The sequence below is a fragment of the Miscanthus floridulus genome, chromosome 2 (assembly GCF_019320115.1).
Source record: "Miscanthus floridulus cultivar M001 chromosome 2, ASM1932011v1, whole genome shotgun sequence".
In the NCBI taxonomy this organism is placed as follows: Eukaryota; Viridiplantae; Streptophyta; class Magnoliopsida; order Poales; family Poaceae; genus Miscanthus; species Miscanthus floridulus.
In genome coordinates, this window is record NC_089581.1 from 27,450,169 (window position 1) to 27,464,454 (window position 14,286).

General features: G+C 50.4%; 2 protein-coding genes across 2 annotated transcripts; one reads left to right on the forward strand and one right to left on the reverse strand.

The window, feature by feature from the left end:
• The first annotated feature begins 3,769 nt into the window (after positions 1 to 3,769).
• On the forward strand, positions 3,770 to 13,192 carry LOC136536263 (putative B3 domain-containing protein Os03g0621600). The gene is made up of 6 exons (XM_066528618.1): positions 3,770 to 3,944; positions 10,715 to 10,807; positions 11,207 to 11,325; positions 11,752 to 12,136; positions 12,229 to 12,416; positions 12,905 to 13,192. Exons 1-6 carry the CDS (start codon positions 3,770 to 3,772, stop codon positions 13,151 to 13,153), a joined length of 1,209 nt encoding a protein of 402 aa, XP_066384715.1. The 3' UTR covers positions 13,154 to 13,192.
• Positions 13,193 to 13,451: 259 nt separating this feature from the next.
• On the reverse strand, positions 13,452 to 14,213 carry LOC136536264 (crocetin glucosyltransferase 3-like). The gene has a single exon (XM_066528619.1). The coding sequence runs from the start codon at positions 14,211 to 14,213 to the stop codon at positions 13,452 to 13,454; it is 762 nt and encodes a 253-aa protein (XP_066384716.1).
• Between the last annotated feature and the right edge of the window lie 73 nt (positions 14,214 to 14,286).

Consider the following 14,286-nt stretch of genomic DNA (forward strand, 5'->3'; position numbering starts at 1 on the left):
CCTAGAACGATGCCACCCTACCTCTCAGCCCTGGTACATCCCAAGTCTAGTCTGGGATGGCTGATACTGTGAGTCGTAGACAGAGCCGGGGCCCTCCAGATGTCAAGAGCCATGTCCACAAGGCCTCCTAAAGTCCCGGAAGGGTGTGGGGGAAAACCGCGCACCCCGTACCTCCTTGCACACGTTCGCCTAGCAGTAGTGGCATTGTTCTACCAAGTAGTCCGACTGTCCCGCACCATATAGGGCGAGTGGGATGTAAAGGATTCCCGATGAGTCTGAGTACTAGTAAGTCCTTAGGGATTAACCAAGCCAGAATGTCTCCATCAGGGTTTCCATTTTACGTGCCACCACAGCACCTCCACCCTGGGCTCCACCTCTCCGAGGTTCACACCCAAGGCCACCTCCAATTACCATTTACCCGCCACAGGTATTCCATATCCAAGTGCCCAGGTAGCACCACATGGCAAGACTCGCCCCAGGCTCGTCGTTATTCTAGCTCGGTCGACACAACCCTCACTCTCCACGCACCCAAGACGCACGCAGCACGCTCACACACCACCAAGTCCGGCACCCATAGCCAAACCATTCCCAGGGGGTTCACCACCAGCATCACATCCCCGATATAATGCAAAGTGGAGTTAATAATAAGTATAGTGGTGTAATATGCAAGCAAGCAGGCAAGTAAGCATATATAAGCGAGCGAATGCGCAAAGCAGGGTGACGTGGTAGAGTGGGTTGCATCAGGGTAATAATGGCTCAGGTAGTAGCATGCATCAAAGTACTATCAAAGGAATAATTATAAAGCGCTAGCAGTTCTAGATATTATGCAATGTCTAATAGGATTCTCTAAAAGAGGGTGCTGCCATGACACCTGCGATGTAGAGGTAGTAGTGGCACAGTTCTCCATTCGTTGGTGTTCCATTAGCGGGGTCACCTCCTCCTGCGTTGACTCCATTCCACGGTCCTTGTCGTCGTCCACGTCCTCTTGGTCCGATCGTCAGCTACTTCGCGAAGCGACACGCAAGGCAAAAGAGCACTCAACACTCGAAAAGACGACAAGACGCAGGAAAATCCAATAACACCAGCGAGGCAATAAGAGATACACGGCTTAGCCCTCTTGGCGGTTATCCGATTTCCTCGGGCCGCGATTCACAAGTTGTGGTTTGCTAAGCACAAGCTTAAGTCATGGCCAAGCCGGTATGGCTTTACGATAAACGGCTTAAGCCAGAGCTTATCCAGAGCAAACACCACGGCTCATGATTTTTCGATCCGGCGTCATTGACTTGACGGGGATTGGAAGTCGAGCCCCAAGAAAGAAGAACGACGGGGTTCGGCTCTTATAGCCTTATCCTGCAAGTCACAATTGGACACGAGTAGCAAACAAGAACGATTAACACTACTGTGACTTGGCTCCAACGTACTTCGGCTTGCCCGCTATGGTAGATTGCGGTAGCGCAAAGAGATTGGACAGCAACGGGTTCTCTCGATCCTCATAACATAATAACGTTGGGAGCCAAGAAGAGAGTTGCTCAGCAAAACAAAAGAAATGGGGTTAGCTATGCACATCCATGTCATGTTCTCAGACACATCTTCGGGAGAGATGGTTCTAGACGGCCGATCGGGTCGACACGCATGGGTCCGAGGTACGACATAGACTATAGCTTCGCTAACTAAAAAGAGATAGTCCGGTCTTTGATCCAATCGCCATGGACAAGGCGGGATCGAACAGGGCGGGCTAATAGGGCAATAACAACATAAAATGGAGGTCTACTCCTTCTGGCACACACGCCACGACAGAAGACAGGGCATCGGAAGGAGCGACAAACACCGAGTGTGTAGACCACTCGTAGGGTACCCGACCTGGGTGCACTGACACTGAGATACCTCTCGGATTCGAAGCGGTGCGGTTGTCACCGCGAGAATCGGAGAAACGTGATGGTCAAACGGGGTACAAGCATACAAGGTCTTGAGCACGGAGAAGCAACTAAAAAGCAAATGAGTGGCGTAGCTCCATGGTCAGGGTGAGGCAAACTCGCGGCCACAAGCCATACCAACATGTGTTGGCATCCATCGTTCCACGATTGTTATCTCCCAGGTCATCTCCCACAGGCTAAGTCGCGAAAGGCTCGATGTGAGCGGGTGATATCCGCATTGATATCGATATCGATATCGAATCCATCGCGACCATGTTCTAGGGCCAAAGGCAGGAGCTAACACTCGTGGTACTATGAAGCCAATCTAAAAAGCGACAGGTCGAGTTACACTCGGCATCACAGTCATGGCGAGACGGATCCCGCGATCGTAACGTCCGAATGAGGTACGATCCCTTAGCCGGCTCGGCACACAGGCAACAACACCTTCAATCAGCGATAAGAACCAAACACGACCGAAGACGCAACAACTCGACACAACTGCGGAGTAGCACATACCATAGCGAGGGGATAGGCGGACCTGCACAAGGGCATGGTGTAGATAGATATAAATAGATCAAGATCATGTAATGTAAGTGGACGAACGAGTATAAGAATGAGCGGGAAGGGGCTTTCGTCGGTGGTCGGAGATGTCACCGAGGTGGTCGGAGATGTCACCGAGGTGGTCGGTGAGATCACCGTCGTGGTCGGAAGGCTGTCCGAGGTGGTCGGAAGGCTGGCCGAGGTGGTCGGAGAGCTTTGCCATCGTGGTCGGTGAGATCGCGGAGGTGGTCGGAGTGATCATCGACGTGGTCGGTAAGATTGCCAAAGTGGTCGGAAAGGTTGCCAACGTGGTCGGAAAGGTTGCCAACGTGGTCGGAAAGGTTGCCAACGTGGTCGGTGAGATTGAGGTCCGACAAGGTAGATGTGCATATACGGGAAGATAATAGACGGGGCTTTCCATCGTCATGGTAAGGCATCGACTAAGGTTCGATAACTCAAAGATCCAGAGGTAACGACTTGCAGTAGACGGAGTCACAGCTTGCATCTGGCCAACAATGGCTCGCTATGGCTTGATACGGCTTTTAGTTAGCCGGTCTCGTGGGCTATGGTGGGCCGTGGTTGGCCGGTCATGGCTACAGATGGCCAAGGGTTGGCTACGGGCGTCGAGTCATTGGCTTAGGCATATATCACGGGCGTCAGGTGCTAGGGTCCCGTGGTGGCAATCCAAAGTTAGTCCGTGAGCTACGCGAACGTGAGTGAGCGCAAGCATTGCGTTGGCTCACCATTTGGAGGGATCAAAAATACTTAAGGATGGGTTCATGCCGTAAGGTTTGTTTTTAGAAAATTATGAAACTGGTTTCATAATTTTAGGAGCTAGGATGAATTTTTGGCGAATTTCAAAAGGTGGCCAAGAATTTCTGAAAATCAGAAAAAGGATGGAAAGGGCAGGCTTCGAGTGGGCTGCTTCTCCCTGCTGGTGGCCCATGGCAGGGGCTCGCGTGCGGGCCACAAGCCGGAGTGGGCTGGGTTGGCTTGCTGGCCGGCCCACCCGCGGGGAGGAAAAGGAGTAGAGGGGCCAGCTCTTGGGCTCCAAGCGTTCGGCGCGGCTGACAGCCCAAGAAGGGAGGAAGCCCAAGACTTGAAGTAGAGTAGGCCGTCGGCTTTAGCCTACCGGTGCTCGGCGGCTTGGGGTAGCGCCGGTGCGCTGCGTGCCTGCACGTCGTGCACGCCGGGTGGCGGCAGGACGGGGACAAGGCAAGGACGTGGTCGTGTGGCTGCTACTCTGTTGGTACGGCACCGCGCGGAGATGTGCTCACCGCGGCGGTTGTGCGCTGCGGTTAGAAGCGAGGGCCAGCATGGCGATCCTTGATGGCGACGGATGGCGGGGCGTCGGCGTCACTACGGAGAACTGGAGGTCTTCGGCCCCGGTTTGCCGGCTGGGTGCTCACCACGGCATGGCCACCAGCGTGGTGGCCGCGGTGTCCGCGTTGGCGTGCGCGCTGCGTGGGCGCAAGCGTGCTGTGCGCGTGGGTGTGTCCGGGGCATGCCAGCGCGACGTGCGTGTCGGCCAGCGTGAGGCGCATGGCGGCGAAGCATAGGCCAAGTCGTGCCCGAGCGCCATGGGCGCGCGGCGAGGTCGGACGACTGTGACGGTGCCGTCGGTAGCTCGTGGCGAAGCCAGAGCAGCGGCGATGCTGGGCTGTGCAGCTGTTCCTACACGTGTACGTGACCCGGTGGTGGCGGTGAACAAGGCGTTACCTAGCGTGAACGTGCTGTGTGAGCAGTTGCACAGGCTTAAGTCCACGTAAGGGCGTGTACGGGCGCGCTAGAACGTGCTCGTGCGGTGTGCGGGGCGATGCGTCCGGAGCCGGCGTTGGCTCAGGCCTTCGCGTTCCAGAGTGTGGAACGCCATGGCCGGCGAGAACGGGCAAGGCTGGTAAGGAAGCATGGTGATGCTCACCGGTGGATGTGGTCGAGGACGTAGTCGTGGACGCGCCGTTTGTCGTGGTCGGTGCGGTTCGGCAGGGGCGTCGACGTGCGCTTGCGGTCGCTGCGACGCGGGTCAGTAGGCCGGTGTCGCGAGGCGGTGCTGCAGCGCTTCCGGTGCTCGGCACGTCGTGGGTGGCGCTCCAGCGCGGCGGTCACGGGCTGTGCGACGAGGAAGGGCCCCTAGACGGCGAAGGCTTGGTGACGCAGCGTTGTGCGTCGGCGTTCGCCGTCCGCGTGGTCGAGGTCGTGGCGAGGACGGACAGCGTCGCGTGTTGGTGTGGACGCGACGAGCGCGGCGACGGTGGACGCACGACGCGTGGGCACAGCGCAAGGGCACGGCGTCGCTGCAGGAGAGGCTAGGGCAAGGGAGGGAGAGATGTGCTTGGTGGCGGCGGCCGCAGGGAGAGATGGCGAGGCCGAGGGCGGCGTCCGGCTTTTGTAGTGCGGGGCTTAGGGCTCGGCATAGGCCTGGCATGCCACGGGCGGCAGCGATCGCAGTGAGGAAGAACGTGGCACGCATCGGGCGGCTGCTCGTGGGAAACTTCGAGAAGATAAGGTAGGTGAGTCGCGGCGTGGTCGAGCAGTGCGGCTTGGTGCTCGTCGCGACGTGGGGCGTGGCGCTGCGGAGTCCAGGCGCATTTGCGTCGCGGCCAAGTTGTTTCTACGGCTGGGGTCAGAGCGTGGCTTGCTTTCGCAGGGCACGGCGCGGTTGGTCGCGGTGCGTACCTGCGACGCGGCTTGAGGAGGGGGCCCGGTGTCATGCGCGCGGAGGCATCCAAGGGGCTGACGACGTCGCTTGGCTTGGACAGAGAACTAAGGACGGCGTAGGACGTACGGAGAAAGAAGAATGGCGGAAGCAGTGCGACGGAAGGAAACGGCATCGTTGATTTGCTTTTTCCCCAAGCGCTGACAAGCGGGTCCCGTAAGGGAACAGCCTCACATGCAGAGCGGCTTCGCTTGCGTGCGGTGTACGCGGACGGAGGTGAGGTATTTCGGCTGGCTTGTGGGTCCACTGATGGGACATCGGCATGCAGCGGCGCTGCTTAGTTCTATACGGTGCTTCTGCGTGCATTGGGCACGTGAGGGCAGGATGGGCTGGTCGTTGTTGCTCTAGGGCTGGGCCGGATTGGAGGCCAAGGCCGAAGAGGAGCTAGCTGGGTTCCGGTATTTGCTCATGGGGCAAAAATACGTATACACCATACACATATATATATGCGTATAGAGCCTTGCAGGGTGCTTGTGTCAATCATGCTCTTGCTGGCTGCCTGCTACTTACGTGGTTTATGTTACCAAACAATGGGAACAGGAGTATGCAGCTGGAGTAGAGTGCCGCCGCACCTTGCGCATGCACAAGATGAATGGTAGAGGGACTTAGGGAGTGAGGGTCCGTTAATTAGGAGATCAAGTAGGGATTTCGAGAGAGGTCATAAAAGAATTCAAAAGATATCTGCGAGGAACCCGACTAAGATTATTGAGGAGGGTTACTTGCTACGGAGTTGTGCACTCCAAACCACAAGACTCAAACACGAGGCAACGCGAGAGCTTCGGCACATTCTACAAACAATTCTATATGCATGCAACGTTTAGTCAGTGGGTTTGACTCATGTTTGACCTAGCATCTACATGCTTCACACAATTACAGGAAAAATTTTAGAAAGTTCGTGTTTTTGACTTCACCAAAAAACCCGGGTTGTTACAGCTCATCCGCTGTAGCCCCACCGACCGACCCTTAGGTTTTGGTGTTTGACGCCAAAGGGGGAGAGGGTTCGAGTATGTAGACTCAGGGGGAGCGACATTTAGGGGAGCTAGTTATCTAGTATTAGCTTATTATATACATTTGGAGTTTTATCTATGTGATACACTATTACTATTATGCATTCGTGTGTTACTTTCATGCATATTATTATGCCTATGTGATAGTGATATCTACGTGATTGTGATATATGACATGTGTGCTCTCTACTTTACTTTATTTATATGTCATATTACTTGTGTTATGCTCATTTGCCTTTGCTTCCGTGTTTATACTCCATAGCAAATGAGCTTTGTTACTCGTACTCATGCTTAATTCATATCTTTTGAGTACATTGTGTTGGCTTGGGTCATATAAGCTTGACTAACACTTTTGTTCTTATCGACAAAAGCTTATATGAACCAAGCCCATCAAAAACCTCACTCTTTCACATAATCGAGGTGGTATTGTCATCAATCACCAAAAAGGGGGAGATTGAAAGCATCTAGGCCCCTAGTTGGGTTTCGAGGATTAATGACAATATAAGATTACTATGACTGATGTGTGTTTTGCAGAGGCAATTAAGTTAGGTCATGGTAATGGAGATCGCTTCGGCAATCGAGATGGTCATGCCCCTATGATGGAAATCATTTCGGTTTTTAAAGGATGGACGATAAGGTTAAGGATGACTAGTTTTAAGTGTTGATTGGAGTTGGAGAGACACTTAGAGTAGTTTAGGACTTTGTTTTTCCTTTGGCCATACTATTAAGGGGGATATGGACGGGTAGCTTGACCTAAGTGAGTCTAGTGAGTTAGGTGTGGTGCACACTTGTTAAAACTAGCTCTAGGTAGTTCCTACGAATGCCTAAGATCCATTGGAGCAAACTTCATTCACATATGATCGAGAGTTGGAAGTGAATGGAGGGTCAAATACTGACCGGACGCTGGCCCCGGTGCGACCGGACGCTGGCCGTAGGGTTCGGTCAGTTCATTTGATCAACAATCTGTGTTCGGTGCGACCGGACGCTGGAGAGGTCAAGTGACCGGACGCTGAGGCAGCGTCTGGTCGACTCCAGTAAGGTTCCAGAGAAGGGAATCTACGACCGAACGCGTCCGGTCAGTACTGACCGGACCCTAGGGGTTCAGCATCCGGTCGAGTATAGTAAGGTTCCAGTAAGGGTTTAATGCAACCGGACACGTCCGGTCATTAGAGACCGGACCCTGCCAGCGTCCGGTCAACACATTTTCACTGGTTCGCGGGTTGACCTGATCGGAGCGTCCGGTCACCCCGCAGAAGCTCATAACGGTTCGTTTTTCAGGCTGCCTTATAAATAGAAGCTCTACTCGTGTGTGGAGTCACTTTTGCTTATTCCAACAGCTGAGAAACACGTTTGTAAGTGCTAAGAAGAGCAAGGTCCTAGTGAGGTGATTGAGATTTGAGAATCCAAGAGAGTAGCCTCATTAGTGAATCAAGAGTAGCAAAGTGTGCATCCATCTTCTCATTAGGCTTTGAGTGGTCAAGTGAGAGTTCATGCTTGTTACTCTTGGTGATCGCTATCACCTAGATGGCTTGGTGGTGATTGGGAGCTTGGTGATCACCCGGTGGAGTTTGTGGGTGACCCAACTTAAGTTGTGAGCGGCTTTGGGTGATTCACCGTGACGGAGTGTCGAAGAATCAACCCGTAGAGAGCACTTGATCCTTGCGCAGATTAAGAGGGAGCTACACCCTTGCGCGGGTGCTCCAACGAGGACTAGTGGGGAGTGGCGACTCTCCGATACCTCGGCAAAACATCGCCGCGTTCCTCTCTCTCTATTTACTTTGAGCATTTACTTTGAGTATTTACTTTGAGCAATTCAATACTTGTCTTTACATTCATAGAATTGCCATGCTAGAGTAAGTTTGGAACATAGGTTGTAAGTCCGTTGTGCGTTAGTTTGATAGAAACACTTTTCTAGGCACAAGGAGTTAATTGGGCTATCCGTAGGATTTGATTATTGTAAGAAAATTTAGAATTAGCCCAATTCACCCCCCCCTTCGGCATCTTGATCCTTTCAGGTCCAACATGTATGTGCCTTAAAAACCGAGATATATAATAGAACAAAGAATAACAATGACATATGACAATAAACTAATGTCCTAGTCTGGAACTACAGCGATATACAAAGCATATATAATATTCATAAGTGACAAAGGGATGGCTTAGCCTTACAAAGCATATATAATATTCATTAATGAAGAACAATTCTCATGTACATAAAATAAATAATGACTAAAAAAACAAAGTTGTACAGGCTGCCACGCTAGTTAACTTCATCAGCTGGATATATTCATTGAAACAACTCAATCGATAAAAAGTGAACCTATATTTGCAGCCCTAACCTCCGCCCTCCGTCCCCCCACTGCCACGCCCGCTGACGCCGAAGGGGTCACCTGCTCGATAGCCCACGCAAAGGGTTTGTTGCCTTTGTGCCCTCACAACCGCAGCCACCCTGCCCTCGCCCCTCTTCCTCACACACCGCCACCGCCACCCTGCCCTCGTCGTCGCCAGCCACGGTGGCCTCCCTGTCCTCGCCCCGCCATCGCCGCCCTGCCCTCGCCATCACCTACCGCGGCAGCCGCCCAACCCTCGCCCCACTGCCAACATCGTCGCCCTACCGAATGACGCTGGTGTCGAAGGTGCATCCTAGCTTCGGCACCTACCCTGCCACCGCCACTACCATCGGGAACGACGGTGATGAGTCTAAGATCCAGAAGGCACGCCCCATCGTCCTTGCCCATCACCCGTAGTCTCCTCCTACACCACATTCGTCTTCATTAGGATCCCCGGACGGGCTCCATCACTACCGTGGAAGTCCATCCTCTTCAACCGGACCCTCGGCCTCCGCTACGACGCCCTCTTCACCCACATCAATCACTAGCAGTTTAGCATCAACCACCGCTGCCTCCATAGATCCGATCCAAGGCCAATCGAAAATGATATAATTGGTTTGTTTGAACCACAAGAAAGAGTCGGGGAGCAAGGACCTAGGCAACGGCCACAGATTTGGAGGCTGCAAGATTGGCGTGGAAAGATGGGGAGGGGAGGTTGGATCTAAGGTGTTGCACGGCCGCCATCCCTATTCGCTAGTCTGTTCAGTGATGGTGGAGAGCAAAACCCTTCACCGGATCTACATGGTCCCGCCGTTCGCTAGGGACTAGTGAGGAGGGGTCTGCGTGCCCTCGCCGTCGCCGCCCTACCCTCGCCCTCACACACTGCCGCAGCTGCAGGCTCGTCGGAGCTATCACCATGAGCCAGGAAAACTCCAGGGTGGGTGTGGCGGAGCTATCGCCATGACGTCGACTGTCAAGTGCTGGAGCTAGAATGAACTACCAGTGTCAGAAGAAGAAGATATTCATCTAGTAATTCAATCATCCACCCACTATACTACTCAAAACAATATCCTTCTATTATAAATTTACCATTTTACCTTTAATTACATAAAAATTCAAAAAAATCTTTTTTATGCTGGTCCCACCAATTTAGTATGCAGCTGGTGCCTATGATCCCACCAATTTAGTAGGCACCTGGTGCTTTCTCCCTCGTTGCTTCTTGATGCCTCTGTTTTTCTAGGATCGCTCCTCACCCGCCGTCTTATTTTTCCCCACCATAATAAAAATTGTCTTTTTAATATACATTAACCGGTAGGGGCTTCTTGCCATCTTTCAAAAAAAAATTTGACGAAGCCTGAATTGCTTGCCACTGGCTCATGATTAAGAGACCAAGAGTCAAAGAACCAACAGTTGGGCCGGTGACGTATTCATGCATCTTTGCGTGTAAAACTTGGATCGCAGTGTACTGCACGTCTGTACCCCCGCTTTGAGAGTTAAAACAACGCCATATTTAGTCCACCGAACTTCTGAATTTGACACTATATAAAAAGAAGATTTCTCATCATATCAAATTTATGGTATATATATGGAGTATTAAATGTAGACGAAATTAAAAACTAATTGCACAGTTTGGTTGTACTTTACGAGTTGAATCTTTTGAGCCTAATTAGTCAATGTTTGGACAATAATTCACAAATACAAACGAAACACTACAGTAACGCATTAATTATTTGGCCACTCCCAAATCCAAAAACTAAACGTGATCCAAGGCTGTGTTTAGTTGCCCAAACTTTGCACATTCAAAAAGCAATGTGCACTGTAGTGGTACTATAGTATTTCATTTGTATTTGGTAATAATTATCTGACCGTTGACTAATTAAGCTTAAAATGTTCGTCTCGTAAAATATAACTAAACTGTGTAATTAGTTTTTTTTACCTACATTTAATACTTTATATATGTGTTCAAAGATTTGATATAATGTAATGTGATGAAAAATCTTATACCATACAAACTTTAGAGGTGCAAAATTGGTGGACTAAACAAGGGCCGCCCGTTAGCAGAGTATAGGTCCAGTAGAGCAGGAGCATAAATGCACACACTAGAGTAGAGATCTAGTGCAGGAGCAACCAATCAGGAAGCTCCACAAGTTCAGAGGGCTAAGAGACATAAACCCCCCTTGGCGTCTCCGTTCTCGGTTCTTCCATCAGTTGATTCATGGCTGGTCTCTTTTACGGTTGAAAGGCGCGTGTTAGTGATCATCATTCATCAAAGCTTGGGCTTGGCATCAGAGGAAGCTGCAGGTACTCCATATTTCTTCCTTCCGTAGCTTGGGTTTCCCAAGATGATCCAAGATTATCATTCATCAGTTTCATCTTCCGTAAAAGATGGCAAAGATCAGGCTCGACTATGGTGTAGTGCGGAGCCAAGCGATTACGAGAAATTTTGCCTATGGATTAGGCCATTTGCCTCTTTTGCCTTGAGGGCCTAAATCCCTCGTTTGGGCCTATTGATTTGTTTTTTGGACTTTTCTCTTGTACTTTGATTGTTTTCTCTTCTCTGTCAATATATTTGTCTGGCATAATCCTGCCAGCAATTTTCGAAAAAAAGTTTCATCTTCCGTAGCTTGCGATTAAGTAGTACTTCTCCAACTTCGTTCGTTCTGTTCTCTGGCATGTCCTCGGCATGCTTCGGTGTGGTAGAGATGAGAAAGCCTGGTAAGAGAAGCAGGGAGAGCAATGCATATTTCTATCCGGATCACAAGGATGAGAAGGACAAGTATTTCTTCAAGGTTCTGGTCGGTGATTTTCGTGAACGATTGGTAAGTTTTCAAGTCCGTCCACTGTCTTCCTGGGAACTGTTCTTCTCTGCCTGCTCAGAAGTGGGAACATTGTGTTAGCAATTCCATCATCTCCCATCTTTGTTCATCTGCTCCAAAACTAAGTCCCTAGTCCCGGAAGAAACCTGAATGCAAAGATTTGGTCTCTTATAGATAATTTGTGCCGTATTATTGTTCTGAAGCTATATATGCTAGAATATTGTTCATTTGTAATAAATACTAGATTTTGACAGGAATGCTTGTGCAACCTGAGAATATTTATTGGCCCGGTTCTTGAACATGTTGGACATATTAATACTAGATGTGGGCAACTAAAGTACTACTCCGTATCTGTTTTGATGTCAGTATCAGCCAACTTCTTGCATTGAAGAGAGATATATAAGAGCTTGTTCCATTTTATTGCTGCAGGCCATACCTGATAAATTCATGCAACATTTCAGAAGACTAATAGCAAACAGTGTTAAGATAGAATCACGCTGTGGACACACTTTTGATGTTGAAGTAGCTAAGAATCTGGGCAAAGTAGTCCTTCAAACGGGATGGAAGGAGTTTGTTACTGCCCATGACTTGAACATGGGGGACTTCTTGGTTTTCAAGTACGATGGGACTTCTCGATTGAAGGTTTTCATATTTGATCTTAGTTGTTGCGAGAAAGTGCCTCCATGCCTTGTCAAGAGAAATCATACCTGTGGCAGAGAAACAAGGGAAATGCACATTGAAATTTCAAGCAGTTGTGGAGATCTTCCCTTGAATGTCACTGCTAGTTCATCAACCTCCCCATCCGACTCATCAGGTTATGAGTCACTATGTTGAATTGAACCAACTTGAGTAGGATTTACTTTACAGATCATGACCTCACATTTCTTTCTCTTTGTTTCTATGTAGGAGATTCTGTATCTCCAGAAGACCAGAAATCACATTATGTTCCAGGTTACATCCTCCCAAAGGGAACCTATCTCACCTGTGTGCAGATGAAGAAACTGAAAGAGAGAGTCCGAACTAGTACTTCTACTATCCCCATCTACGGATGCATCGTGAAGAAGAGCAATCTTCGTAGGGGATCTCAGGCTATGGTGAGCTTGGAAACTTTGTTGGATTGATATTCTACTGCAATAATGCTTCATTTTGAAAGCATGTTGTTGTAGAACAGGCGTTTCCCAGCTTTATGAGGGAGCGAGCTACGATTTCAGAAACAGGGATAGGGGAACTGAAGTACCAGTGGGAGGAGAATTGGACTTCTTAGCAATCAGCCAATCACCATCTTTTTCCTACAAAGCCATAGCCCAGCAAATCCCTTGCAAGCAAAGTAAAAAAATAAAATAAAATAAACCACCTAATCCTTCTCCCATTTTTTCTTGGCCAGGTCAATATGACATTAGTGAATAAAATCAGAAAACCAAGTAGAAAGAATATCTAATTTTAAGATTCAATTTTTGAATCTTTAATTTGAAGTACTACTAGCTCTAAACAAATTTCCTTGAAGAAATTTACAATCTTGATGCAAGTACTTCCAGCTTGAGCTATTTCTCAGTTGACTTTTACACTTTCCTATTGCAATCAGGGCATACCAAGAGTATATGCTGATGTATATCTACCATTTGAGAACCAAACACTGATGCTTCAATGCTGTGGTGAGAGTTGGGACGTGCGGTGTATAACTCATAAGGGCGGACTCAGAGGCAAAAGTCTTGCGCAAGGGTGGAAACAGTTTGCTCGTGACAACAAGTTGCAGGTGGGAGATCTCTGCCTCTTTGAGCTACTTGCAAACACGAAGTACACGATGAATGTGCATATCATTCGCGCAAAATGAAATTTGGCAAGCAGTTGATGCTGTTGGTGCAAGCTTAGCTTTTGCAGTATGGTGGTAGAAGTGATTTTAGTTTAGAGCGACTAGCTTGATATCCATGGCTTGTCCATCCCCTGTTCGGGCAATTGGTGAACTCATGTTCTGCCTAAGTCCAGACTCGGCACTCCAGACTGTTTCCCGTGTAATCCATCTGTGTTTTTGTTTCTGCTGTGATGTACTTAATTAGCTACTGCAACGTCAAGCCATGACTGTTTCACTTGTAATCCATCAATGTTTTTTCTTTCTGCTTTGATGCAATTAGCTACTGCAACGTCAAGATATGAGCTTGCTTGTGAAAGATACGAAATTTCTCCATATCACTAAAAGTTAACTTGGGCGCGTTTATTTCCAGTCTCATAATCTTGCCGGCAGCACGGCGCATCATTGTCATCCCCGTGCTCTCGAACTCCTCTACGGTGTTGGCGAGCACCGCGTCCGTGCGATACCCGTGCCGTTTGGCCCGCTGGTAGAACGCCGTCCACCGGTCGCGCAAGCCAGCGTGGAGGAGGAAGACGGGCGACAGCTGCGACCGGTGGAGCACCACGTCCGGGTACTCTGGCAGGCGGAGCAAGCCGTCGGAGCCGAAGGGCAGCGCCGGCATGTGGCTTCTCAGGGCGTGAAGGATGGCCGTCCCGAACGCGCCGCAGGAGACGAAGACCGCGTGCGCGCACCCGTGCCGCCGCGCGACGTCCACCGTCCACGCGACGAACACGTCGGCGACGATGCAGATGTCCGCCTCGTCGCCGCTCTGTCCGCGGAGGCCTGAGACGTAGTCGTCGAAGGCGGGCTCCAGGGACTCCAAGGCCTCGAAGAGCGTGACGAACGATGGCATCGGGGGGAGCTGGTTTGACTCGCAGCCGACGGGCAGGCCGTGGTCGGCCGGGACGAACGGCAGAGCGTGGAAGCCGATAGAGAGAGAAGTGGCCGACGAGGAGGAGCGCAGGGCGGCGACGTTGCCTGGAGTGGAGACGAGTATGATGGCGGCGTCCGGGAGCTCACGGGCGAGGAGGCGGGCGGTGGCCATGAATGGGATGCGGATGAGGCTGCTGAGCTGAGGTAGCTATCCTTTCACGACAGCGATCCCCATTGGACAGGAC